Source organism: Populus trichocarpa, chromosome 18, assembly GCF_000002775.5.
Source record: "Populus trichocarpa isolate Nisqually-1 chromosome 18, P.trichocarpa_v4.1, whole genome shotgun sequence".
NCBI lineage: Eukaryota > Viridiplantae > Streptophyta > Magnoliopsida > Malpighiales > Salicaceae > Populus > Populus trichocarpa.
The window spans coordinates 10,525,825-10,552,701 of record NC_037302.2 but is presented as its reverse complement, the minus strand read 5'-3'; the positions used below and the strand labels follow the sequence as shown (position 1 = coordinate 10,552,701).

General features: G+C 33.1%; 4 protein-coding genes and 1 long non-coding RNA gene across 7 annotated transcripts; 3 read left to right on the top strand and 2 right to left on the bottom strand.

Moving 5' to 3' along the window:
- The first annotated feature begins 261 nt into the window (after positions 1 to 261).
- On the top strand, positions 262 to 6,806 carry LOC7461561 (uncharacterized). 3 transcript variants are annotated; one of them, XM_006372004.3, is made up of 14 exons: positions 264 to 653; positions 1,334 to 1,389; positions 1,520 to 1,694; positions 2,118 to 2,219; positions 2,695 to 2,766; positions 3,140 to 3,256; positions 3,342 to 3,419; positions 4,046 to 4,108; positions 4,187 to 4,283; positions 4,409 to 4,487; positions 4,561 to 4,772; positions 5,382 to 5,527; positions 5,781 to 5,903; positions 6,339 to 6,806. In XM_006372004.3, exons 1-14 carry the CDS (start codon positions 573 to 575, stop codon positions 6,489 to 6,491), a joined length of 1,554 nt encoding a protein of 517 aa, XP_006372066.1. In that variant the 5' UTR covers positions 264 to 572; the 3' UTR covers positions 6,492 to 6,806. The 3 variants fall into 3 exon arrangements, with proteins under 3 accessions (XP_024446334.1, XP_006372066.1, XP_024446335.1); XM_024590566.2 differs by lacking the exon at positions 4,046 to 4,108 and having other exon boundaries at positions 262 to 653; XM_024590567.2 differs by lacking the exon at positions 1,334 to 1,389 and having other exon boundaries at positions 265 to 653.
- Positions 6,807 to 7,404: 598 nt separating this feature from the next.
- Positions 7,405 to 9,449, bottom strand: LOC7488945 (cytochrome B5-like protein). The gene is made up of 6 exons (XM_002324415.4): positions 9,283 to 9,449; positions 8,769 to 8,869; positions 8,633 to 8,673; positions 8,105 to 8,182; positions 7,910 to 8,001; positions 7,405 to 7,599 (listed from the first exon to the last, which is right to left on the bottom strand). The coding sequence occupies exons 2-6, from the start codon at positions 8,845 to 8,847 to the stop codon at positions 7,533 to 7,535; spliced, it is 357 nt and encodes a 118-aa protein (XP_002324451.1). The 5' UTR covers positions 8,848 to 8,869; positions 9,283 to 9,449; the 3' UTR covers positions 7,405 to 7,532.
- Positions 9,450 to 11,444: 1,995 nt separating this feature from the next.
- LOC7488944 (senescence/dehydration-associated protein At4g35985, chloroplastic) lies at positions 11,445 to 13,469 on the top strand. The gene is made up of 5 exons (XM_024589638.2): positions 11,445 to 12,044; positions 12,271 to 12,401; positions 12,510 to 12,676; positions 12,757 to 12,841; positions 13,159 to 13,469. Exons 1-5 carry the CDS (start codon positions 11,445 to 11,447, stop codon positions 13,337 to 13,339), a joined length of 1,164 nt encoding a protein of 387 aa, XP_024445406.1. The 3' UTR covers positions 13,340 to 13,469.
- On the bottom strand, positions 12,965 to 14,357 carry LOC127904731 (uncharacterized). Its single transcript, XR_008058128.1, has 2 exons — positions 13,809 to 14,357; positions 12,965 to 13,714 (listed from the first exon to the last, which is right to left on the bottom strand). It is a non-coding gene; the product is annotated as an uncharacterized LOC127904731 (long non-coding RNA).
- Positions 14,358 to 20,013: 5,656 nt separating this feature from the next.
- LOC7488942 (hypothetical protein At1g04090) lies at positions 20,014 to 22,164 on the top strand. The gene is made up of 2 exons (XM_002324989.4): positions 20,014 to 20,238; positions 20,354 to 22,164. The coding sequence occupies exons 1-2, from the start codon at positions 20,151 to 20,153 to the stop codon at positions 21,904 to 21,906; spliced, it is 1,641 nt and encodes a 546-aa protein (XP_002325025.2). The 5' UTR covers positions 20,014 to 20,150; the 3' UTR covers positions 21,907 to 22,164.
- The last annotated feature ends 4,713 nt before the right edge of the window (positions 22,165 to 26,877 follow it).

Here is a 26,877-nt window from a genome sequence, read left to right as displayed (position 1 = left end):
TTTCAAAAAAATTATTAAAATATATGCCAATTTGACGGAAAAAAAGAGAGAGCGAGTAAAATAAAATCTGCATACAGCCAGCTTTTTGTTCGGTAGTATTTAGCGATTAAGGAAGAAATTGAAACATTATAAGAAATTATGGAGATAATAATAAAATAAAATAAAATATAGGGTTAAGAATAAAACATTAACAAATATAGAGTACCGTTATTCAATATATATATTTTTCTGGTTGCTGATTGGCGCAGCTTCCGTCTCTCTGTCGCCCTGACCTGTACATCACCAAATACATCTAACGGTCTCTCCCTCTCCCAAATCTCCCTCTGCAAATTTTAATTCCCAAACAAACCGCCGAAAACAAGGGGGAGAGAAAGAGAGATAAATGGAAAGCAAAATTAATCACTGTATTAAATTTTCGTACAATTATTAGTATAAAAGTCTCGTCTTCTCTAGCTCACCGCTCTTCTTCTTGCCCCTCTTTGCTCTCTCCCTTCCCTTCTCCTCTATGGAGATTTGAACAAATAAATAAATTTATTGTATTCTTACAGAGAGAGAGAGAGGGGGGGGAAGCAATGTCGGAGGCAATGGATAGTGTCCTCTTCTCTCTGAGTAAAGCATTTTGTAGTCCTCTGGCTGTTTTTGTTCAGATTCAGGTTTGTTTCTTCTCTTTCTTTCTATTTCAGATCCACCCCGTTTTGTTCCTTTCTTACAATGCTGACGCGTAACTCCACGTTTATTTTCCTGATTTTCTTTTCTTCTTGGAATGCAGTGGATTGAATTTCAATTTTTTTAGCTTTGAATTTCCTTATTGTTTGTCTCTCTTATTTATTTATTAGGATCTGATCTTCTTTGGAAGTTAATTAAAAAAAAGAATTACGTAATGGATTGAATTAGATTGCATGTATTTCAAAGTTTTCAACTTTTTTTTTATTCTTTTTGGGCGACATTAAATTATTATGACAGTGACTGATCGAATGGGATTAGGAAAGGAAATGCTTAGATTAATTATATCTGGGACGTGATTTAAGTAATTATTGTTCTGCAAACTTGCCAAGTGCATTGGGCTAACCTTGTTTCTCTCTTCTTCTTCTTTTTTTTTTTTTTCTAAACCCGGTATCTAAAAGTTCATTGGACCCTGATTTTCTGGGGCATTTTAGAAGCATGAGGCATTAGTTTCAATATATCAATAAACATTGAGTGAGATTTATTTATTTATTTTTTCCTATTCTTAATCCTAGAAAAGCAAAAAGGTGCTTTCTTTTGGGGTTTTATTTTAATTTTACCAGCTCTTCACCACCCTCTTCTCTCTTTCTCCATGTTGTTCCTGATGTAGGGATGTGTAATTTGCTTAACTCTTGCTTTTGGGTGGGCTTGTGCTGCTTATGTCAGGTATTGAGATGTACTGAATATAGTTTTTAAAAATGATTTTTAATGTATTTGTCTTTCGTTATCATTTATTTATGGCTTGTCTTTGCATGCATGAATCGTTTTGTCACCAACATTTTCTTCTTTCTGACAGGAATAGAGAGATCAGACGGATAAAAGATAGTATGAGAGCTGGCAACAGCTTGGCATTTCTTTGTCAAGATATTAATGAACTTGAGCACTCTTATCAGGCCAATCTGCCTAGAGTTTCAGTGGTTATGCCTTTAAAGGGGTTTGGAGAACATAATCTACACAATTGGAGAAGTCAAGTAGGTGCCTTTTCTTTCTTTTGCTTCTTTCCCATGAAAGCCGCTAACCCTTTTCCGTTTTTGCTGCTGTCTTCATCAAATTAGTTAAACAACTGATTTTCCCATTCTTTGTTTGGGTGGAAAAGAGTTTGAGTCAAACGAGTATGTGCTGCGTGTTTCATAGTCTAGTTTTGAAATATTTTCTTCCTTCCATTTTTTTATGGCTCTCTTTGTTTCCTAGATCTGTAGATTCTCAGAAAACAGGTTTCATTTTCTGCTTCGAGCTGATATGTAGACATCTTGATAAAGTCTTTTATGATTTTGTTTGTTAGGGTTTATGCATTCCTGCTTGTTGTAGTTATGCTCTTCCTTTACTTTTGACTGGAAGAAGTTGTGCAATGTTAAGTGAGTCATTGATTATGACTTAGGTATTGTTAAGTGCAGGTAATATCTCTTTATGGAGGTCCTCTAGAATTCCTTTTTGTTGTGGAAAGTACTGAAGACCCTGCTTACCATGCTGTTTCTCGCTTAATATCAGATATCAAGGTATATTTTTGCTTTCACTGGCGTACCTTTTGCTTCAAAACATGGATTCTCCAGTACCAGTACTGAGAGAAATTAAATAGTAATTAGTTGCAGTATATGATTTGACACCCATGTAATTGGTTTTTTAGTTCTCAATTTATTTGTCCATCTTTGAAATTCCATCATTTAATAGAACATCATTAATTATGTCCATTCATAGTAAAATGTGTTCATCTCCATTTCTTTTAACAAAAATCACGAGTTTTGCTCCTAGTCAACAAACATTTTTGCTAGTATGAAAATATGAAGTATGGACCAACAGATATACTTTTGCACAGAAACACATAGGCTCTCATTTTATTGATGTTGTGAAAATTAGTAATGCTGTCACTGCATTTTTGTCTCTTGCATCCTTTAGATACATGTTGATTCTGTGAATTACCTTTTTTGTGAATTACCTTTTTTCTTGATGTGTAATTATATTTCATGTGAGCAGGATAACATTGATGCTAGAGTTGTGGTAGCCGGCTTATCAACGACTTGTAGTCAGAAAATTCACAACCAGTTGGTATGCAACAAGTTTACCATTAGTTTATTGGTTTCTAGCACTACCTCTTATACTGTTACCTTAACCTCATTTGTGTTCATACTTCGTTTCTGTGTCTTACAATGTGATGCAATGCAGCATTTGTTGCTAGGACAAGTCTATATATAAATTCCAATTTTTTTATTAAGTAGGAGTTTATGCTTAGACTAGTTGCCAAAAGGGACTGATGCTGTGTGATGCTTTTGCAAGTTGTATTTTAGAAAACTAGGATTTCAAAAGCTTATATAAAAGTTGGTCCACTTTATGCTTGTTGCATAAATTCTATTTATTGGTCTCCTCTAGAGCCACACATTTGTTTGGAATTTCACCAGTGCATTATTATGCTGTTGTAAAGATTGGTGTGGAGCAAATGCACAAAGACAGCAAGTATGTGTTGTTTTTGGATGATGATATTAGGCTGCACCCTGGTTCAATTGGGGCCCTCACTGCTGAGATGGAAAAAAATCCTGAGGTATGGGTCTTTGATATGGTCATGTTTGTAGTGAGCTGCATTATTTTCATCTTATAATCCTAAGTTTTTGGCAATTGGAATGCAGATATTTATTCAAACTGGATATCCTCTTGATCTACCTTCTGGGAGCTTAGGAAGTTACTGCATCTATGAATATCACATGGTATAGCACCTTATATGACCTTCCTGTAATTTTGATAATTCATTTTCTGAGCTTTATGACATTAGTGCTTTTAAAATTATTTATTTCATTATGGTATTACTAGCAAAGTTACTGCTTCATTCCAGTCTTTCAGTTCTTAATCACTAAATGATAGTAGATGACTCGCGGCATTATTTACTGCAAGTTGGTGAATCGATGAACATATGATACCAGTTACAGCGTCATCTGTCCCAAGCATTTTGTTAGAAAACATGCGATGTTCCCAACTCAGAGATTTGAAAGAAAACAAATGTAACCATGAGACTTAATGAAATTATATACCTTGAACATTTCCAGAAACTTAAACTCCATGTGGCCCTTTAATTGCTTATATTTGCATTGCAAAGTATAATGTTTGTATCTTGGGAAAGGTATGATCATATTCTTTGTGGTTGTTTGGGGCAGAGATGTAAGTCCACATGAACTTGTGTTTCTTTCAAGCAAACTACTGGAGTGCGTGCAACTGTGAATTTGTAGGCTGATACTGTTATGACTTTTAATTACTACCTTGCTTTTGAAATTACCAAAGCTTTGTTCATTTTCACTTATTTAATTAACTTGTTCACATGTCAAATATTTTCCATCAGCCTTGTTCGATGGGGTTTGCCACCGGTGGAAAAACATTCTTTCTGTGGGGAGGGTGCATGATGGCAAGTAACTTCTACTACCTTCTAAGATTATGTGCATATGATTGAGATGGTTTTTGATTGCTCTAGATTATTTTTCAGATGCATGCTGATGATTTTAGATATGACTGCTGTGGTGTGGTATCTGGACTTCGAGATGGGGGATATTCTGATGACATGACACTTGCAGCTGTAGCGGGTAATCAACTTTCTATGAAGACAATTTTTTGGACATAGAATCAGCTCTCTCAGTCTTCACTTCACAACTTTATCCTATCATATGGTGCCAAATTTTTCATCGCAAACTTTATGATTTTTTCACAGGTGCTCATAAGAAGCTCATAACATCCCCGCCTGTTGCTGTTTTTCCTCACCCCCTATCCAGTGATCTCAGCTTTTCAAGGTTTGTGATATTCACTAGCTTAGACTTAAATGTGCTATATTTCATTCAACGTTGATTTATTGACTTTGTCTAGGTACTGGAATTACTTGAGGAAGCAAACTTTTGTCTTGGAATCATATATGTTTAAGGTTAACTGGATAATGAACCGTGCATTATTTTCTTCGCACTGCTATTTATCATGGGGATTCGTAATGCCATACCTTATGGCCTTGACCCATGTTGCAGCAGCACTGCGAATCTATATCCAAGGATATGCTCGTGAGGAAACTACATTTGTTTCTAATGGTGAGCACATCAACTTTTCCTTTTCTGGTACAGTGTTTATTCAGAAGCAACTTTTTTACCCCTGTTAGTGTGATGTGGGGTGGGGAGTGAGGGGTGTTTATATGGATAAGTTTTGGAATATTTTATTTTATTATATTTATGATAGCCCTATGAGACCAAACGTGGATTATTAAACATGTGATAATGCATTAACAAAGATTAAAAGATGATGCTGATGTCTGCTTTTTTGTATCATAAGTCAGTGCATCACCATGCACTTAATTCATTATAACATAATATACTAAAATGTTGGAGTAACTGATGTATAAAGCCATTACAAATACCCATCATGTCTAGCCCAGATATGACAGTGCCATGGGTTGGGTCTCTAGCTTTTGAATTCAGGGTACTAGACATTTTTGGCACTTTTGCCTGTCTATGGATCCATCAATTAAATTTCCCTCTTTCCGTTCACAAGTGGAGGTTGCAATATGCCCAGAAAAAAATAACATATACTAGGAATAAGAAGTCAGAGCTAGATACCATTATTACATAAGGGCTTTGATGTTGTTCTTACACAATACACGAAAAAATATATAGTTTTACACTAAGCAAAATGCTTTTCCTCAGGGTTGTTACTAGTCAGCTGCCTAGCTGCATGCACCTTTATTGAACTTTTCTCAATGTGGAACTTGACAAGGATAGAAGTTCAACTATGCAACATACTTTCCCCTGAGGCACCCCGACTCTCTCTTGCTACTTATAACTGGGTCCTAGTAAGTACTTGTTTATTTCACACAAATGCGGTCTTGCTAGACTTTATTGTGGACATTATATTATGGTTCAAACACTTTTATTGCCACCTTTATTGCAAGCTGTAATTATATTTTCATTGAAAACCATTGCATTGAAATTTGCATCAGAGAAGTCTATCCATAACTCAAACATAGAAGAAAATCAACTTACATACTGTGATTGGGCCATTATGATGGCAACTTCTTACTAAGAAAAATGATTTGTCTTTGACAGGTATTTATTGCAATGCTGGTGGATAACTTTTTATATCCAATATCTGCATTCCGTTCCCATTTTTCTCAGTCTATCAATTGGTCTGGTGTCCGGTATTACTTGAAGGATGGAAAGATAAACAAGGTACGCCCACAAAGATCTTTTGTGAATTTAGAAAGTGCAACTTTCCCTATTTTAAAAGTAGCTTGTTGTAGCTGCGCGTGTTTGAGTAAATCAGATTTCAGATTTTAATTTGAGTTTTAGATACCGGTTCCCTTTTGTATACCAGTGAAATGATCTTTTTAAAGGGCAGGGAGTCCAAAATGAAGATTCCTTCACTTCTCATAGCCCGAGTCATTCATGCTGTTCTTTTTAGATAAAATTATATTTTTATAATTTTTGAAACCTTTTGAATTGCCATGTAAGAACTAAAATAGTCTGTTTTAGTTTTTTTTTTGGTACTCCTAATGCTTGGATTGAATTATTAAGATTTATCATGGTTGAAAAAGGTACAGATTGTGCAATGAGGCAAACTGCGTGGTTGGTACTCTCTGAGCAGCAGTTTATGTTCTTTTGCAGATTGAAAGAAGCAAGGATAAGGGCCCTAAATACACAGACTTGGCATGGAAACATTTATATGGGAAGAAGGCAGCTCCTCCCAAACCATCTTTCCTTGGTGGTTTGCTTAGAAGTTTGGAACAGTGGCAACAACCTAAGAAATTTGATGTTTAGAGATGGGCTTGGCAAACTAAAAATCTTATGAATTCTTTGCCACCTTTTAAGATCTGGTGGGGTAGTTAAGGTTTGGGAAACAAATAGTATTGGTGGATTAAATGGTACTCTTGGATAGGTTGGTTTAGCCCCATTGATTGATTGATTTTAGTGTTTTAGGAATTTAGTCTCATTTTTTTTTAAATCAAATTTGATGCTTCAGTTCCTCTGATCAGTCTGGGTTGGTTTTGTACTATGCACACATTTCTTCTGTAATCTATTTTTTTTTTATAAATCAAATGTGAGTTCTGCTGCCCCAAGAAGGTATTTGTATTATCCGCAGTTGACAAATATTCACCAAATTCATCCGTGGGCAAGTTTTTTTTCATAGTGCTCTTGTTATTTTTCCCAAGTCTCAAGTCTGAACGCTCCCAGAAATCAGTTTTATTAGACACGGGACTGGCAACAACTGGCATGGGAATGCATGGTCCATGGATGCATGATCTGAGCATTGCAGAAAAAAATTGTGCATTTTATGCTTTTAGATGGGCTTGGCCACATAAAATCTGAGATTGAGGATGGGAAATTGCAAGGCAGAGTCGCATCAATGTTTTAAATTGCAAGGCAGTGGAGACAGAAAGTAAACCAAATAGATGCGAGCAAGAATTTCATTTAAAGGATTTACACCCTAATTTTGTAATGGTCAAAACCTTTTATAGTGGCATGGTGCAGCCATATAGCATTGGTCTGTTGGATCTCCATATTTTAGTGTCTTCTCTAGAATGAGTAGAAAGATACATGGAATGCCACAATCGATTGAAAACCTGCTTGACGATTATCATGTTGTTCGTTCTTGTTATGACCTTGCAATTTCTGGTTCGTAAGGCTTACACCATGAAATCACACAGTTTGATAGAGGCCGACAACTGCTTGATGGTCTCTAAAAAAGCACCGATTGTAAAAGTCAGAATGATACAAACCAATGTGACATGAATGGCTAAAATAATGTTTTTGAAGCACACTTCTCTGGATAATTTTACAAACTAAAATCTGCAACAAATGTTACTGCTTAAGATCAGCAATGTAGAAGTCACCGATCATGTCAAACACTCGTGTAGCATGTTGCGGCCTGCAAATGTAGAATTAAAAATTGGAATTAATGTCTTCACACAGTTAAGGGAAAGCTGTGCAACCCCAGCTCAAAGTTTGACAGATCTTTACAAATTGACTAAATAGTTTAAGCAATGCATGGAGTTGTTATAGTCCAAGCACCGCTGCAATGATCTTATATAATTCAGAGTCAAGAACAAGGCTCACAAGGGCAGTCATGTGATAAAAGATTCTTTAAATACATGTGCACAGACTCATGGGGAAACATTTATGTTACTACCAGATCACTTGTAAGTATGGAAAACTAATTCAGCTTGGTAGATACATACCCAAAAAACCCTTCAGTTGAATCATCTCCAGCATGTGCTAGGATGGCATCCCCACCTGGGTGTTCTTCTACATATGAGGTAACATCATACACCTGGAATCATAGAAAACAAGTGAAAGAAAACAAAAAATTAGAACAATATTATCACACACTCCGGGATTCACATGGAGAATTAAGCAATGAACTCAGGCCATACCTTGTCCTTAATAATGATCCAACAATCAGTTCTCTTGTTATGCAGAGAGACTTCAGCTTTACTGAAAGTCTTGGATGCCTAAGAGCATGAAAAAAATTGTTCAAGACAAATGAGAGTTCAATAATAACACTCCCAACTTAATAAAACAAGCCAAGGACCTGTAACTCAAGTAACATTAGTGTCCCCCCTCCCCCCACGAGGTCTCAAGATTGAACCTCTCCTTTGTAACCAAGAAAAAGAAAAGGAACAACAACATCAGCTTTGAACAAGAACTTATATTTGAAAAGACCAAAAGAATAAAAATAAAGGCATGTAAGTGAATCACATCTACATTCATAAATTAAAGTACTTTCCACATAATAAAGCTGATCTTTAAAACTTAGGATCTATAATATTAAGTCATAAAAATTAAGCAACTGATATATATAATGCAGAACATGCATGCGTTCCCCTTCCCAACCCATGCTTCCTTTCTCTTGTTTCCAATGACAAAAATTTAGGATCTATAATATTAGGCTAGAGACGCACCTTAATTCTGTTCTCATTCGAATAAGCCTTTTCTGTTTGAGCTGCATTAGGCAAACTTCCAGCAATCAAACAGAGCATATATTAAATTATTGAGTAATGCCCAAAGAAGAGAAGAAAGCAGGAGAGGAAGCAATACCAGATTTACGGTTTCTTGGAATCAAAATAAAAACTCCCAATAAGACCCCAAAAATCAATGCCACCACAGCTATAACCATATCTCAGGTTCAGCCCCTTCGACTGCTCAAAAAAAGAAAAGAAAAGAAAAGACCAACATTCAATTACAATGCCGTGTTCCATTCATAAGTAACAAATTGAACTCTAATATAAAAGTAAATAATAAGAAAAAAGAAGCATTCATATGCCATTCTCAATGCAAAGATTAGTTTTTTCGTTATCTCATCTTTAACGTAAAAGTTTCAAATGGGCATTTGATTTTTTAGCATTTTGAAAGTGATTTAAACCATTTAAAGAATTTCCCTTTTTCTCTTGTACTCCTTGAAAAACCAAATAGTTGATAGAAAGAATCGGAAAGTGTAGAGATGCGAAACGCCAAATTAAACAGTTCATCACATTAAGCTTAAAAAGAATAGTAGTAGTTTTGCTCGGTGAGACGACAAGACAACAGGTGAAGTTAAAGAGAGACAGAGAACCTGTAGTAGTAGTGGTGGTGGTAGCAGCAGCAGCAGCTGTTTGTTAAGGAAGCAAGGTTGGCTTGCTTGGTTATTTCCGATCTCGCCGATGAGTTCCTGTCCCAGAATCTTTACTGTTGTTGAGTAATCATGCGAGCAGCGAGTAATGTCATTCATAAGGTACTTGGGTCGGGTTTTGCTGAGGTTATGGGTCTGGCCCATGATTAGATTTTTGTTCCTTAGGTAATGCATCTTTTTCTCTATTTTTTTTTTAACTCTCTCAAGACATTTTTATTGGTCTTTATCAAGCCAAATTTACCATACTTCCAAATACTTTTATATTTTATTAAATGCCATTAGTTTTTAATTAAGTTAATTATATTTTAGCCTCTCTTCTTTAGATAAAATAATTAATTGACCTTCATGATTTCAGAATCTATATATTTAATTTATATATTTTTAAATTTATTTTTAGTTTAACCCTTTTTTTTATATCTATTTCGTGTTATTTTTCATTTTATTTTAAGAAATAGAAAGGATAAAAAAAATAGATAGGATGAAAAGATTGATGAGCTTTTTTAAAAAAAATATATATATTACTATCAATGTGATAAAACTTAAAAAAAAAAATGCATACACTCAAATCACATGCACGCTCATATTGAACTTATCTGTTATAGATGTACACTATATTGGTCATCCACGTTAGACTTGCCAAACAAATCCAATATCAAAAAAATTAAAAATAAAATTAATTATTAACCTAAAAAGAGAATTTAAATCAATCCGGGCTAACATTTAAAACCTGTGACCTGGATTTTCAGGTCAGGATTATCTTATAGAAGATAAACCTAACAAAATCATGAAGTTAAACTCTCGACAAACAAAATATTAAGAGAAGAAATTGAAAAAGAAAGCTTCAATAAAAAAGGATCTAAAATAAAACAAATAAAAAATAAGGACAAAATCTAATATAAAAATTACATGAAATCAAATGTTAAGGGATGTAATTGAAAAAAAATCAATAAAAAAAGATTAAAAACAAAATAAATAGTAATAAAAAAATAAAAACTAAATCTAACACATTAAAAATAATCAAAAGATGATGAAATTAAAAAAAAAAATTATAAATTATTTAAAATAAAATAAATAATAATAAAAATATAATAAAAATATGAAAAATCCCTTGAATGCAATTAAAGAAAATTTAAATTCAAGGATAATTTAATTATTTTATTGTGCTGTCAAAAAAAGAGTTAGAACATCTCCTAGGTTCAATTTAATATTTTTTGCTTTAAATAAAAAATTAGTTATTTTGTTGTAATAAAATATGAAAATATCATATTAATCCCAATAGCAACCAAGCCAATTGTTTTTTTCGGACTTTTTGATCTCTAAATTAGTTTAGATAGGAAATGAGAACCTTATAAGTTTGTGAAAGAAAATATCAGCATTAAGTTAAGAGAAGAAGATAAGATTCTTTCTTATCTTGGGTTTAATGATATTTATATAGCATTGAATTTATAAATTTAAATTTGAATGAAAGTGTCCGGTTATTTTTTAAAATGTTTTTTATTTGAAAATATATTAAAATAATAATTTTTTATTTTTTAAAAATTATTTTTGACATCAGCGCATCAAAATGATCTAAAAACATCACAAAAATATTAATTTGAAGTAAAGAAAAAAACAAAAAAAATTCAAACTTTTTTAAAAACACTTTTAAAACGTAAAAACAACTAGAGAATTGACTGATTAAATTTAACTTAAATAATTACTTTTTAAAATGGTTTTTGCTTGAAAATATATTAAAATAATATTTTTAACATCAATACATTAAAATTATCAAAAAAAAAAAAATTAATTTTTTTTTAAAATATTTTTAGAACATAAAATTAAACAGGCTGTCAAAACTGATCTAAAGCTCTGATATTATCCCTTCCACCGAAAGGTTTAGTTGCAAAAATTTATCAATCAGGAAAAGAATAAAAGTCACACGAGAAAGAGAGAATCAATTACAGCGCAGCTTTCTTTGTGAAGATACAAAATCTCCTTTTTACCTTTATACTCCTTCCTCTTCCTTCTATCACAAACTGCTCTTACCAGACGAAGAAATCAAAGATCATAGCCCCCAGAGAGTTACTAGCCTGTCCCGTTTGCTCAGAAAATCCATCAACCAAAAAATGGGTTGTCTGAGGCCTAAAAGATCCAAAACCACTTCTAACAAGAAAACTACCACACCTGAAGCTGATTTCCTATCACAACAACAAAACCCATCAGGACCCAAAAATCTCAAACATGAACTTCTTTTGCAAATCCCAGCATGCACAGTTCACCTGATGGAAGCAGGAGAAGCTCTGGAAATTGCCAAGGGAGACTTCAGTCTTGTTAGAATCCTTGACGAGAATATTTCTCTTGCCACCATAGTTAAAATTGGTGATGATCTTCAGTGGCCTTTGACAAAAGATGAGCCAGTGGTTAAGCTTGATGTGTTGCATTATTTGTTCTCTTTGCCAATGAAAGATGGCGACCCTTTGAGCTATGGAGTCGCATTCTTGGATGAGTATGGAAGCAGTTTGGGCTTGCTGGACTCTTTTCTTTGTGAGCTCTCATGCTTTTCTGGGGCGGCAGCTTCTTCAGCTAGAAGTGCTAGAAATGTTGACTGGAAAGAGTTTGCTCCAAATGTTGAATATTATAACAATTTTTTGGCCAAGGCTATTGCTGGAGGTACTGGTCAGATTGTCAAGGGGATCTTCAAATGTAGCAATTCTTACACTAACCAGGTTTGCTTTATTACGAATCATGAATCATTGTTTCTTTCTGTTTGTAAATCAGTATTATTTATTTGAACTGAATTTATGGTTCGTTGAGTGATACTTGAGTCTTAGACTTCAATAATATAAGAGTTTACCTTGAAACATAAAAAATGTTGGTCTGTATGAGAGAAAAGGAAGTGCCATCATTCAGATTGCTATGGATAGTGATTCTAAAATGAAGATAGAAAAGCAGGTCCACAAGGGAGGGGAAATGATTTTATCCAGAGCTGCAGAGGAGAAAAATGGTGCCATGGCAACAGAAATTAGCAGCAACAGAAGTGCTGGGTCCACGAAGAAGAGCAAAGTCAACAAAAGCATAAAACGGTATCCTAAGACAAGACCATTTTCCATTATAAATGAGAACATGACAAAACTTTACCCTTCTTTTCAAAGCAAATGTTTGATTATTGCTTTTTACTGTTAACCACTTAGTGTGAGAAAGCTGTCCAGGATGACAGAAAAGCTAAGCAAAACTATGCTTGATGGTGTTGGCATTGCCACCGGGTCAGTAATTACACCTCTGGTTAAATCTCAAGCTGGAAAGGCATTCCTATCTATGGTCCCAGGAGAAGTACTCTTGGCTTCACTTGATGCTGTCAGTAAGTACTGAAGCTAAACTAGTGATCCTATTCTCTTCCTTCAAATGTGTGATGACGTTTTCTGATTTTCCAAACCACAGATAAGATTCTAGATGCAGCTGAAGTTGCTGAAAGACAAGCTTTATCTGCAACCTCAAAGGCTACAACCAGAATGATCAGTGATAGGTAATGACTCGCCAAAGGCAATATGCATGCTTCCACTCGTGTATGCGTTTCCCTAAATTTAGTGACCATGTCACAATTATAATTTGATAAAAAGGTGTAGTGCTCCAGCTCCAACCCCAAGTAAAGAAGCATAGTTTAAAGATAAATTTTCAGTTAATTCTCAATTGACATCATAAATATAATTACTCGAAAAAAGTTCACTTCTTTACTAAGTTCATTTTCCCTCCTTTTGGCATTATATTTCTCCATTCAGTAATGAGTAAACTTTACCATGTTCATTTTTCCTTGGCTATCTTCATCGCTATTTTGAGCAACAGGTTTGGAGATAGCGCAGGGGAGGCAGCTGAGGATGCGTTTGCAACAGCAGGGCATTGTGTGTGCGCTGCTTGGAATATATTCAAGATACGGAAAGCCATCAATCCAGCAACATCTGTTTCCACAGGAGTGCTTAAGAATGCAGCAAAGAATGCAGCAAGGAATAGAAATAGGAGTTATTAACCTGCGGAGTGTATTTATCTTGTAGAACTTAATTGACCATTTTGCTCAATTGCTTCAAAGAACTGGTCGCCAGAGCCACAAATTGTTGTCAAGCTTGAATATTATGACAAAATGCTCTGTTTTCTTGCCACTATTAATCGTATTAATGTTCCGAAATGTGAACGATCTATGCTCTAATGCTACAAAAAGTGTAGATTATCTTTGGGATTTCATCTCCCTAAGAATAAATAAGTTTTGGACAGAAAACTTACATCCCGTTGGGTTATCTTAATTCTTCTGGTTCCTGTTGCATGAAAACTCCATTTCAAGCTCTCATTCCGCACCACCAAAAGTAGCACAGCCTTTCAACATAGGAGGTGAAACAAATAACTCTACCTGAAGATAAAATTATGAAACAGGAACCAGGAATAGAATTAAGTTGAAGGAGAATCAATCTCACAGTTTTAACTTATTATATATTGTTTTAAACCTGGGGTATAACGTTGTGTCATTTCATCTGCCTCTTGTCTTTCTTCTTCCTTTTCATTCATAGCAAAATAATTTCTCTTCGGACAGAAGGCAAGAGTAGAATTAGAGGAGGCATTTTCCGGCATGGTGGCCCTGAAATCACTTTCTTAACAAAACAGAAGAACCCAGAAACCAAAACTATCAACAAAGAGTTTCGGTTGCAGATTCCAGGATGCACAGTTCATCTGATGAATGAAGGAGAAGCTCTAGAGCTTGCCAAGGGCAAATTCACGATAGCTCGAATCTTGGACAAGGGTGTTTCGTTGCTAACATGGTAAAAGTTGGTGACAATCTCCAGTGGCCACTGACAAAAGATGAGCCAGCTGTGAAGCTTGATTCCCTCAACTATTTGTTTTCTTTACCAATGATGGATGGTGGTTCTCTGAGCTATGGAGTGATTTTTTCGGAACAGTGTTTTAACTAATGCTGCAGAGGAAAAAAAATGGATTCAAAGCAACTGAAATTAACAGCGATAAAGTTGCTGGGGCCGTACGTTGTCCAATTTGTTTAAGATAATAGTTAATGAATAATTTTAAAGTTAAATTAAAAATGGAGTACATTTATTTATTTTTAGGTTAAAATTTAATTTTTAACCTAAGCTCTTCAATATAAAATATTAATATAATTTAAATAAATTATATATGAATAAAATATTAATATAAAAAACTCCACATATTTTGATAAAACTCACAATCTTCTTAAAAAAACAAAAAAACTTTTTTAGTATTATTATAAAAAATTAAGAAGTTAAAATTAAGATAAAGAAACTTAATTTTTTTAGAAAGAAAGGTCATAAAAAACTAAGTTTGAGTTTATTATAAGATAAATTTTTTTACTACAAAAAATTATATTTTGCCAACTTAAAATTTGGACTTGTATTTAGTCCATAAAAAATTATTTCTTCTAACTCAATGTTTGTCCTATCCAGCTCATGAATAAAGAAGTTAATCAGTTTTTTCCGGAAATATTTTATGAAAACATGAATAATTTTTTAAACTATAAATTATTATATTTATGACTAAAATATTTAAGTTTAATTCTGATTTATTGTAATTAATTTTTTATTATTTTAACTTCTAAAATTTACTATATAAAAAAAAAAGGATTGAAAGAAAAGTTTTTAGCCGTGCTTTGTTTAGATTTTACACACTTTCTCATCTGAGATTTAAATGCTTTCTTTTTTAGTTTTGAGTTTTGACTTTACTTACGAGTCTAAAGTTTATATTCTGTTAAGAGATATTTAAATACAAACTTTATATTAATAAAATTTTAAAAATAAATGATTTATTTTTTACAACAATAATATTTAATCAATTTTACTATATTTCAACAAGTACTCTTATTTGATTTTGTTTATTCTAATATATTATGCATGTCAGGATGATTAATATTCAATCGCTTATATTATTTGAATATTTACTTAGGAGGCATGCTATAACTTTTACATGTGTTTAGTCTTTGATTATATGTTTTCCATGATGTATATGTTTATAAGTTTATAATATAAACTTTAATGTTCTCTAGTTATATGTCGATATCTAATTTGATTATAATGTTTTTATTTTGCTAAACTAAACAATACTTAATCATTTGTTTAATTAATCCTAATATTTTTGTATTGTACCAGAAACAAGAGCAGAGCCAACCAAAGCTTTAAGTGGTAACTAATCCAATATCTTGGGATAAGAAGATGCGTGTGTTTGGTATTTTGGTAATTATTGTGATTGTAATTTGAAAAAAGTTATTTTATAAGAAATATTTTTAGTTGAGGTTGGTTTAGAAAAATATATGTTTGGTTAAAACTATAGTTGAAATTGAGGTTGAACATAAAATAGTTTTATGTGTCTGGTTAAAAAATGCTTTTCAAACTGAGGTTGTAAAATAATTTCAAGAAATATATATTAATATTAATATTAATGGTTTTTAATTTAAATACTGTAGATTTAACTACTGCTATTACATCATGAAATAAATAATATTTTATATAAAATATTTTTTATTATTCCATTAAACTATCTACAATTCTATCACATATGAAATACTTTTGACAAGGACTATAATTTTCTTGGTTTCTTATGCGTGCAACAACATCAGGTAAATATATCATCAGGAATAAAATTGAGATTGCGATCTCTGTCTAATTTATCATTAGTGTCATTGAATAATGTTAAACACTAATTTTTTTAAATAAAACACAATTAAAAATAAAAAATTAAATTTGTTATTTTATTTTACTCGGTCGGATAGGTTGATAGTTATGTTTTAAAATATATTAAAATAATATTTTTTTTATTTTATAAAATTTATTTTTTATATTAATATATAAAAATTTAATTTATTTTTTATTTAAAAAATAGTAAAATAACGATAATTTAACCATAATCCAAACATGGTTATAATCATCATTTATAAGAAGAAAGCTAGTGATGGCTTGACATTGACATATGAGAAAAGAATCTATGTGATAGTAGAGTATAATAAATTATTTTATCTAGGCATAAATATCTGGCACCCCATGAATTAATTTATTATGATGGGTAGAGCCCGCAAAGAATGAGAGCTCAATTATTTATTGAAACAAGCGGGAATCATGTGAAAGCAATCCTTAACTGCTTCTTCTAACCCTGTTTTTGTAATGCAGTTAATGGGATCCATGAACGCTGTTTTTTTCTTTACCAAACATTTGGCTCCTGTATTTTGCTTAAACTGTAACCGCCACCTCGTAAACAAACGGGCTCTCTATAGCGTGAGAAATTTATCCATGATGATAGAAAATATTAGTATAATTATGTTACATAATAATATAAATTATATCTTGAGATCTCACTTAAGGATTGAGATGATTCTTTAACATGGTATCATAGCTTTGATAACCAAGTGATAACGAATTCGAATCTCACCATCTTTATTTATTTGATAAAAAAAGTAATTCATACATCGAATTTAAAACCATAATCTCCATAAACGCAATGGAATAACCTTCTAAAGTAGTATCTACAGCAAACAAAATGGGTTTTTCACTCAGCACAATTTGCTCCCACAGACTTAATGCTTAATTTCCTCTTAATTTTCTGATTTGAAACTTCCACAGTTTGTTCTGTTCGCTTATTATTATGTTCATCACTTCTCCTCATAGATAAAACTCCCGTGAAGAAAGTTTTTCATCCTCTGCCTCTCGCTTTCTCTCTCACTTTCTTCGGCATTGTCTCCTGCCTTTACCATGGGCTCTTGAAGAGTTGTCTTATTGGGCTTTCTTGGCCACTCGGGGTCTCTTTTCACCAGTCTAGCTTTTCTTGCAAACAGAACTAACTTTTCGGCTCAGCTAGCCTTTTTGGGCTTCCTGCTTTCGTTACATTTGGAATCCATATGCGAGGAGGCAACCCATCCGGCTTCTGTTGATTATACATATTCGGCCTGCCTTGTAGAACCCCATCATAAAATTAATTAAGTTATTCTATATAAAACAAATTAAAATATATTATAAAATTTAATTTGCAACCGATCTAATATTAAATAATAAAATTAAAAAAAATCTCAATAAAAAAATAAAAAAAAACCCGATTCAACCTGTTAAACACTATTCTCAAGTTATGAGACCAAATTAATCTAATATAGAGCAAAGAAAACAAATCATGAAACCTAATTCCCAATTAACCTAATATTAAAGGATAAAATTTAAAAAAATTAAATAAATAAAAAAAGCTTTAGCCAATCGAGTTAACCTATCAAACCTGTGATTCGTATTATAAGAATGAGATAATTCAATAAAAAATAAATTTAATATCAAAAAATAAAATAAAAATAATAATAAAGGCAATTTTTTTTTTTTAGATGCATGGGAAAATAGTTAGTGTATTGTTAATAAAATTAATTGGATCCTACAGGTTTTCCACATGCGTTGAAAAGATCTTATGGAGTGGAGAAATGAAAGACCGCTTCTTATTTATTATTTACTTCTTTATTGAGAATCAAAGGAGGACCACTTTGAATTTTAAATAAAATTGAAATCTTTGGAGCCATTAGGAAATCGCTATTAATTTCTTTGGTTTAAATCACACCTAATTAAAAATTCACACCACACTTCTCCTCACATAATAATAAAAATGTGTTGAATATTTTTTAATTAAAAATATATTTAAATAATTATTATTTTTATATTAACCTATCAAAATCATAAATTCAAAAGCTTGTATCCGGTAGCACCACGAATTTGACCACAGCTAGCTGGCGCATCATTGCGCGGACAAAAGAGAGAGGATTTTTTTATATAAAAAAACATGTTCTCCCATCATCAGGACAGCCAAACAAACCTTTTTTTTATTCGCTTGGAGTACTCTCCAGCGTGGCACCATTTCTTTCGATCCAGCTCATAATCACAAACGGGTAACCATTGGAGGGTGAAGATTTTCCATCGTATACGCCTTGTTTGGTTGGAGGAAATTAATTTGTTATCTAGAAAACACTTTTTACATTTTTTTTTAGTATTTAGAGACTTCCTAATAGCCGAAGCAATTAAAATGCTCTCTCCTGGCACTATCACGTATATTAAACCCAGCATCATAGTTTTAAGACCCGGTCCGGTTTAACGTCTGGATTCCGGGTTTTGATCGGGTCACCGGATCGGCCATGTCAGTTTTTTTAAATCAAAATGACATCGTTTTAGTAAAAAAAACAAAAGTCAACGGGGTCTTGACTGGGTCAACCGAGTCGCCGGGTCAACCCGCCGGGTCAGCCGGGTTTCCAGTCCCGGATTGGCTAAGTCCCGGGTCAACCTGTCGGGCCGAGCCGAGTTTCAAAACTATACCTAGCATGCTTCTAGAGTTATCTTGGCGACTCGTGATGCAAAATCTGGTCCTGACTACTTTTTTCCTCAGCCATCTTAAAAATTGACCCTTTCAAGTTTGAGTAATCCAATGGGTCAACTTGAAGGATTTTATTTTTTATTTTCTTTATATTCTCTTTTAAATTATTATTATTATTTAAAATAATAATGTTTAAGTTTAAAAAAATTAAAATAATATTATTTTAGGATAGACTCGTTGACTTGTCAATTTATAAGCTGAACTGACAAACCAACAATTCTAATCTTGGGTTAGGTCTAATCACCATATTGGTGTTATTACTTAATTATCCTTAGTTCTTTTCATTGTCCTTAAGTAAATGAATAACCATAATAGCTTTGGATGACCACTAGAGGCTTACATAGTCGTTAACTTCAGGACCCGTGGGATTAGTTGAGGTGCACGCAAGCTGGCCCGGACACCCACGTTAAACTAAAAAAAAAAGAGTATTTAAGACTTAAGGGACATGTTCCCATTGTTTACTTGTTTAAATATTATTATAGCTTGTCTAGTTCTTCCGAGGCTAAAAATTGTATTGCATGATTTTATAATTTTTATGATCTGTTCGATCGATTGATGTGATGGTTGAATTTAATCGATTTCATAATTATAAATCACGACATCAATTAAATTTTTATTACAATTCTCAATTACAATATTTAAATAATATCGCGATTTAAAAACATTGTATTTAATTAAAGGGGTGTCATATCAGTTGCTTTTTAAAATATTTTTAATAAAAAATAATATTTTTTATATTTTTAAAATCATTTTTGATATCAGTATATCAAAACTATTTAAAAACAAAAAAAAAATTTAAAAAAAAATTCAAATTTTTAGAAAATACAATTTCAAATACATTCCAAAATAAACTCTAAATATCGCAGTTCACAACTACTATATCTAAAATTATGTCATTTCACCAAAACATTATGCTAATATGTTAATTCTTTATTTTTCTTATTTTGTATAATAATTGCTCAATTTGTTCCAATAATTCCTGGCTTGGCCCACTCAGTTTTAAATGTCTCATTTATGTCACCCGTCTATATAGAACCATAGTCAACTGCTACCAGTTCAGCCATTCAGCTAGGTGATAATTTAAGAAAAAAAATCCAGCTAGCTGTACCTTCTCGCAGGAAAAAAATAAAGAAAAATAAAAAGAAAAAGAAAAAGAAAAAGAAAAAGAAAAAAAGACAGCGTGGTCTAAAATAGACGTTAATAATTTTCCACGTTTCAAACCTGAGAAGTCTCCTCCTGTCTTCCTTGTAATGTCCATTGGATGCTATTATTTTTTCTTGGAGGTTCTATATATATATAGGCTTAGCCTCTCAACATTTATCCTCAAGCACTTGTCTCCTGAGGAGAAAATTCTTGCAGGCTTTAATCTCCCCGTATAAACAGTCCTTCCATATACTCAAATTCATTTCCAACCCATTTCTCTTAATTTGCACAATTCAGTAATGGGGAACGGTACCTCAGCTACAAAAGAGGCATTACCCATTGCTACCCCTTTCAAGCTTCCTTCTCCACTGCCATCTTTACCACAAGGTTAGTTTTCTTCTCTTTTCTCTTCTTCCTTGCAATATCTCATTATGTTTAATTTTGATGTTCTAAGAGAAGATACATCAAAACTAACTGAAACTTATGCGTAAATCATGTACAGGTGAAGGCTTTGGGAATGGAATCATTAATCTAGGGAGTGGATTACAGGTGTGTCAGGTAGTCTCTCTCAACAAGATTTGGGCTACAAATGAAGGTGGACCTGATAACCTTGGAGCTACCTTCTTTGAAGCCTCACAGATGCCACAAGGCTTTTCTATGCTGGGTTGCTACAGCCAGCCCAACAATAGGATGCTACACGGGTGGGTTCTTGCAGGTAAAGATGAGACAGGTGATGCCTTGACGAAACCAGTAGATTACACTCTTGTTTGGAGCAGTGAATCTTTGCAGATCAAGCAAGAGGGTGTTGGCTACATTTGGCTACCTACTCCTCTTGACGGTTACAAAGCTCTAGGCTGTGTAGTCACCACCTCCCCTGAAAAGCCTTCCCTGGAAAAAGTCCGTTGTGTTCGGTCTGACCTTACCGACGACTGTCAGATTGACAAATGGATATGGGGACAGGGCAAGGAAAGCGATCCAAATGGTTTCAATGTTTTCAGCCTGCGGCCAAGCAACAGAGGAACTCAAGCTATGGGTGTCTCTGTTGGCACATTTGTAGCCCAAAACACTACCAGTGCTTCTATTTCTCTAGCATGTTTGAAGAATATAGAGTCGAATTTATCTTGTATGCCTGCTCTGGACCAAGTCCAAGCAATCTTCCAGGCCTACTCTCCTCGGATATATTTCCATCCTGATGAAGAGTATCTTCCTTCCTCAGCAAGATGGTATTTCACCAACGGAGCATTACTATATAAGAAAGATGAAGAGTCCAAACCTGTCCCAATCGAATCGACCGGCTCAAACCTTCCTCAAGGTGGTTCCAATGATGGTTCTTATTGGCTGGATCTACCTGTGGAGGAAGCAGCAAGAGAAAGAGTGAAGAGAGGAGATTTACAAGATTGCCAAGTCTATCTACACATAAAGCCAATGCTCGGGGCCACATTTACTGATATCGTTGCGTGGCTTTTCTACCCTTTCAACGGTCCTGGCAGGGCTAAGGTTGATTTGATCACCGTTCCACTAGGAAAAACAGGACAGCATGTTGGTGACTGGGAGCATGTCACGTTGAGGATTAGTAATTTCAATGGACAGCTATGTGGTATCTATTTGTCGGCACACAGCGGGGGGACATGGTATGATGCTTCAGAGCTTGAGTTTCAAGACGGAAACAAGGCTGTCATCTATTCATCGTTAAATGGCCATGCGATGTATGCCAAGCCAGGTCTAGTCTTACAAGGGAGTGGGAATATAGGAATCAGGAACGACACGGCCAAGAGTAATAAATTCATAGATACTGGAGCACGGTTTTCAGTGGTGTCAGCTGAGTATATGGGCTCGAGTGTCGTTGAACCACCATGGCTCAACTATTTGAGGAAATGGGGTCCAAATATCACTTATGATCTTGCCGAAGAAGCCGAGACGGTGGAGAAACTATTGCCTGGAAAACTCAAATCTGCTTTTGACAAGTTTGTGAAGAGCCTACCGAAAGAAATATTTGGGGAAGAAGGGCCTACCGGTCCCAAATTGAAAAGAAACTGGACTGGAGATGAAGTCTGAATGTAGATCAGATGCTTTAAGTTCTTTTCAACGGGCAGTGAATGAAGGGTGATTTGTGCTGTTATAAAACCCTATTGATAAAGCTCCATTGTTGGATGTATATATATTTGTTTACAAATAAATTAAATAATTTGGAAATCAAGAAACGGGCCTGGCCTGCTGTTTCGATCATGCAGATGATTGGCATGATGCCATGAAACACAGTCAATTAATTTGTTTAGAGGTGATAATTTCTTAAATATTACAATATTTAATTTATTCAGTGTCCCACCTAAGAACTAGGCTGGATTAGAGCTTCCTATGGTTTGCACGTTAGTATTTATTATCTATCTATACCTTGGTTTGCATGCACCCACGTATTTGATTAGACCTAATCAAAGTTTAATACGTTAATTATAAAACCTAACCATGCTTCTAGATTATTGCATTTTCAATTGACCTGTTCCGAGAAATATTTTATCAGTTCCGAAAAATAAAAAAGAAAATGAAAATCATTTTAGGCCCCGTTTGTTTGCAGGAAAGTAGTTTCTTTTTGGAAAGTGAATTCCGAGGAAAGTGAATTCCGGGAAAGTATTTTCCGATGTTTGGTAGTGTAATGAAAAATAAATTGGAAAACACTTTCCAGTGTTTGGTTATGTTATGGAAAATGAGCTGGAAAATAACTTATTAATGTTTTATTTTTTCAAGTTTATTAAAATAATAAGGAACAAATCTTACAAATTAAAAAGTTGAATGAGAATGAAATTGAAAAAAAATATAATTTCATAAATTATCTTAAATAAAATAAATAATAATCAAAATAATAGAGATCAAATCTAAAAAATTAAAAAAAATAAAAAGTGAAGAAATTAAAATAATAATAATTAACATTTCATAAATTATTTCAAATAAAATAAGTAAAAATCAAAAGAATGAGGACCAAATTTGATAGATAAAAAATTTCAATAAAAAAATGATAAGGAAAAGCAAATAGCAATTATAAAAATAAGGACCAAAATTAATATAAAAATTAAATTTTAAGAGATGAAATTGAAAAATAAATATTCAAAACAAATTATATATAGCAATCAAAAGTTTGAGGATCAAATTTGATATAATCAGCAAATAATGACATTTCTAAATTTTTCACAACTTCCGGAAAGTGTTTTCCGCCCAAATTTTTCAGGAAAACACTTTCCTGAAAACCAAGCCAAATTTTCCTTTGACTGGAAAGTGTTTTCCGTTGACCAACTTTTCCAATGGCAAACAAACACAAGAAAGTTTGGAAAGTGGTTTCCCGGAAACCACTTTCCGGAAAACAAACACAGCCAAAAAGGAAAACACTTTCCTAGAAATCAAACCAAATTTTTTTTTGACTGGAAAATGTTTTCCGTTGACCGAAAAGTGTTTCCGTTGACCAGAAAGTGTTTTCCGTTGACCGGAAAGTGTTTTCCGTTGACCAACTTTTCTAATGGCAAACAAACACAGGAAAGTTTGGAAAGTGGTTTCCCGGAAAATGAATTCCGGGAAACAAACATGGCCTTAGAAAACATAGAAACTGTTTCGGACAACTACTAATATCCATGGCTCTACCATGGAAATGCCGGTCATTCTACAGGTTGTTTGAAATTGCAGGTTTTAAAAAAGATTGAATTTTTTTGTTTTAAATTTTTTTTTTATTTTAATGTATTGATATTACAAATAATTTTTTAAAAATAAATAAAAAATATTATTTTAAACAAAAATTACTTCATGTTAATCAACAACCCTAATGTGAAAGTGAATCCTAATTCAATTTTGGCAGCTTTGAAAGTGTGCTTGATGCAGTCAAATTCATGGCTCTACCAAATAAATAAATAAATAAATGAGGTGTAGACATGGTTGGCTAAGGATGGCTGACTTCCAGATTGGCGATGGATTAATTATAGAAAATTAGATATATAATTCATAGAACATGACCCGTGCAAATTGAGATTATGGCACGTATCTTCTAATTAACAATTTGAAATGTATGCCGCACACCTTTCTTTCTTCTTTTTTTTGGGCATTAAAAATATGATAAGATGAATAAGTACTCTTCGTGCGCCTACAGAAAAAATGTGGCTATGATACCACACAAATAGCGTGTTTTGCATTGCAAATAAACTGTCATTTGTCTCAAATTTTTTTAAAAAATTAAATTTTCAATGTTTTTGGATTGTTTTTTAAGGCTCGACCAACTCTTCTTTGTAAAATATTATCTATTATGGCTCAGTCCAATCCGGCTTCCATACCTCATGATTTTATTCTTGGCCTCATAGCCCCCAAAACACGTTCTATAAGGTTAGGTACCAACTATCTTAATATGTCTTGACTTTGGATATTCTTCTCTCGATGTGAAATGTTACAATCCCCCCACTTTAAGAACGAGTCGTCCTCAACTATGATACCATATGTAAAGCCCGGTCTACTCCCTTTGCAGAATATTGTCTGCTATGACTCAGCTCAACCTTGCTTCCACGCCTCATGTCTACTGTCTTAATATGCAATAATTTTAGACACTTTTCTCGAGGAATGTTAAGAAAAAGAAAACCCTAATTGTTTTGCAAATTTCAACTAACCTTGTCTTCTTCGGCAGAAAGGAAAATGATCAGTTTACAACGAAGGAAATCACTATCCATACAACAACAAATTAAGAAATCCTAACCCATTTACAATTGTTTTAACCCATTCGCTTCATCTTGCCTGCTTGTATGATCTATTCATTGTTTTTCTTTTTCTTTGAAACCATAAAATTAACGACTATTTTTAAGTTGATTTGAGGAATTAAAGGATGAAGATAATCAGATATTTTTATTCATATGTTTTCACATAATATATATTTCAATTACAAATACAAAACTTAAAACAATGGATAGCAATCCTAAAGATACACTACTTGAACTTGAATCCTAATTGAATCAAATTCTGCTTCTGTCCGAAATTAATTTTGCAGCTTGTCTCTAAGAAGAAGACAACTTGTAAACACTTGTTAAGAAAACAAGAATAAGGACTTGGAAGCAAACAAACACTTTGACAAGCAATATTTCCATGAGTGTTCATAAGTTCTCTTCCCAGCTGCCGGCGGCGGGGGGGGGGGCGGCTGGGGGGCGAGGTGTTGGGGGGCCGGGCTCACAGCGAAGAAAGTAAATTAATTTGATCAAGGCATTTTTTATTTTTGTGGCTGCTATCCTTTCATTGGCTTTGATCCTTAAGCTTTCCTATAAAGAGAAAATTCGTGTATGCTGCTCTCCTTGTAGCAGCACGTTTAATTTTGTATGAAATTCTAGATCACATGATCAAAAGCCAAACATATCATTCAAACACAAAGATATAGTTATTAGATTTTTTTGTTTGCATCGTGTTGGTTTGGATTATGAAGAAATGATTGTCATGAAATTTGGTTGTTTAAAATAAATAACTGGATAGGGTTCACTATAAAATTGACAAATATAAACGAAAACACCGATGAAATTTTTTTGTCGATATATTGCAGTGAACTTTACCGACATACTTTTTCATCCCTGTATCATTCGATAAACACAGACGAAACTTTTTTATCGGTATATATCAATGGAATTACAATGAAAAAATAAGGAATAAAAAAAGTCAAACAATATGATGACGTGAAACTTTTACCGATAGGATTAACTCGACGGTAAAATACGTCCTTAAATATGCCGACGGGAAAAATTCATCGTTATATACCGATAAAATTACGGACGGTATTATAACGGGATTCAAAAAAGACAAATTATACGGTGACATGATATTTTTACCAACAAAAAGACAGACAGAGTTACCAACAGAATAATTATATCGGTCATTCTATCAGCAATATTTAATTTATGACCTGCCGATCAACCCTCCTCTCCTCCTCCCCTATTTCTCTTTCTTCCTTATACATTTTTTATGCAACAAACAACCACCCTTCCCCCCAATCTCAACACAATTAATCAACCTTTCATAATAAATTTAGCTACCACAACACTTGATTTGTCAGCATCCATGTTCTGATTAAAATTTTATTGAGGATTCTTCATCTTAAGTAAGCAAATATATTATTTTTTTATTTGAACACAATTTTAATTTTTTTTTTTTTTGCATTTTTTGAAGTATATATATTTTGTTTGGGTGTTTACTTGTTTTATAGTTTTTTCACATACAAATTAAATTTATTTTATGGTTTTAAGATTTGTACATGTTAGGGTTTATTTTAGATTTTTTTAAAAAATTATATTTGTTTGTAAATTGATGAAACTTATGTCGAATGTTTTACTTCAGAGTTATGTGATGAAATAAATAATGGCTTATTTAATGAGTTCATTTTATATTTTTGTCAATTTTATTGCGGAGTTGTAATTTTTGGTAAATATGTAGAAATTTGAATTTATATAAATAATTGATAATGAATTAAAAGAACTATTAAAATAGATTTAATAAGTTTGAGCTAAACCAATATTTTTGCAAATTTATTTAGTTAACATAGTTAATTAATATATGTTGTCATTATTATTTTATATATGTTTGATATAAGTAATGAATTATTGTAATGGATGTATCGAGATTCACTTTAAGGATTGCGAGTGATAAATTATTATAATGAGGTTCAGGGTTTTATTAATTACGCACTATTTAATCTAAGAAATATTAGTGAAAGTGATATTAGATGTTCATGCAAGAGTTGTAAGAATAAAAAGTTTCTCAATCCAGATATTGTAACGATGCATTTTCTACAACAAAAAGTTCATGAAGAAATACCTGTATTGGTATGCACATTAAGAACCATATGTTTCCCACAATACCATGATAAAAAAAATAATTGAGTTAACTTTTAGTGCTAGCAACGTACATGGAGTTGTAGATGACAATAATAATTCTTATAGAAATATGGTTATGGATATGATGAAAATGAATCAGGATCATGTCGGTGAATGTCCAATCATAGATGAAGAACCTGATGCAAATGCGACC

Bases quoted from the DNA above. Each gene is read 5' to 3' on its own strand.
- LOC7488945 (XM_002324415.4), bottom strand. From the start codon at position 8,847: ATGGTTATAGCTGTGGTGGCATTGATTTTTGGGGTCTTATTGGGAGTT. The intron at 8,674-8,768 runs GTATTGCTTCCT...TGCCTAATGCAG, and splicing joins TCCAAGAAACCGTAAATCTG to CTCAAACAGAAAAGGCTTAT. The intron at 8,183-8,632 runs GTGCGTCTCTAG...TCATGCTCTTAG, and splicing joins CGAATGAGAACAGAATTAAG to GCATCCAAGACTTTCAGTAA.
- LOC7461561 (XM_006372004.3), top strand. From the start codon at position 573: ATGTCGGAGGCAATGGATAGTGTCCTCTTCTCTCTGAGTAAAGCATTT. The intron at 1,390-1,519 runs GTATTGAGATGT...TCTTTCTGACAG, and splicing joins GCTTGTGCTGCTTATGTCAG to GAATAGAGAGATCAGACGGA. The intron at 4,284-4,408 runs GTAATCAACTTT...ATTTTTTCACAG, and splicing joins GACACTTGCAGCTGTAGCGG to GTGCTCATAAGAAGCTCATA.
- LOC7488944 (XM_024589638.2), top strand. From the start codon at position 11,445: ATGGGTTGTCTGAGGCCTAAAAGATCCAAAACCACTTCTAACAAGAAA. The intron at 12,045-12,270 runs GTTTGCTTTATT...ATAGAAAAGCAG, and splicing joins GCAATTCTTACACTAACCAG to GTCCACAAGGGAGGGGAAAT. The intron at 12,677-12,756 runs GTAAGTACTGAA...TCCAAACCACAG, and splicing joins GGCTTCACTTGATGCTGTCA to ATAAGATTCTAGATGCAGCT.
- LOC7488942 (XM_002324989.4), top strand. From the start codon at position 20,151: ATGGGGAACGGTACCTCAGCTACAAAAGAGGCATTACCCATTGCTACC. The intron at 20,239-20,353 runs GTTAGTTTTCTT...AATCATGTACAG, and splicing joins ACTGCCATCTTTACCACAAG to GTGAAGGCTTTGGGAATGGA.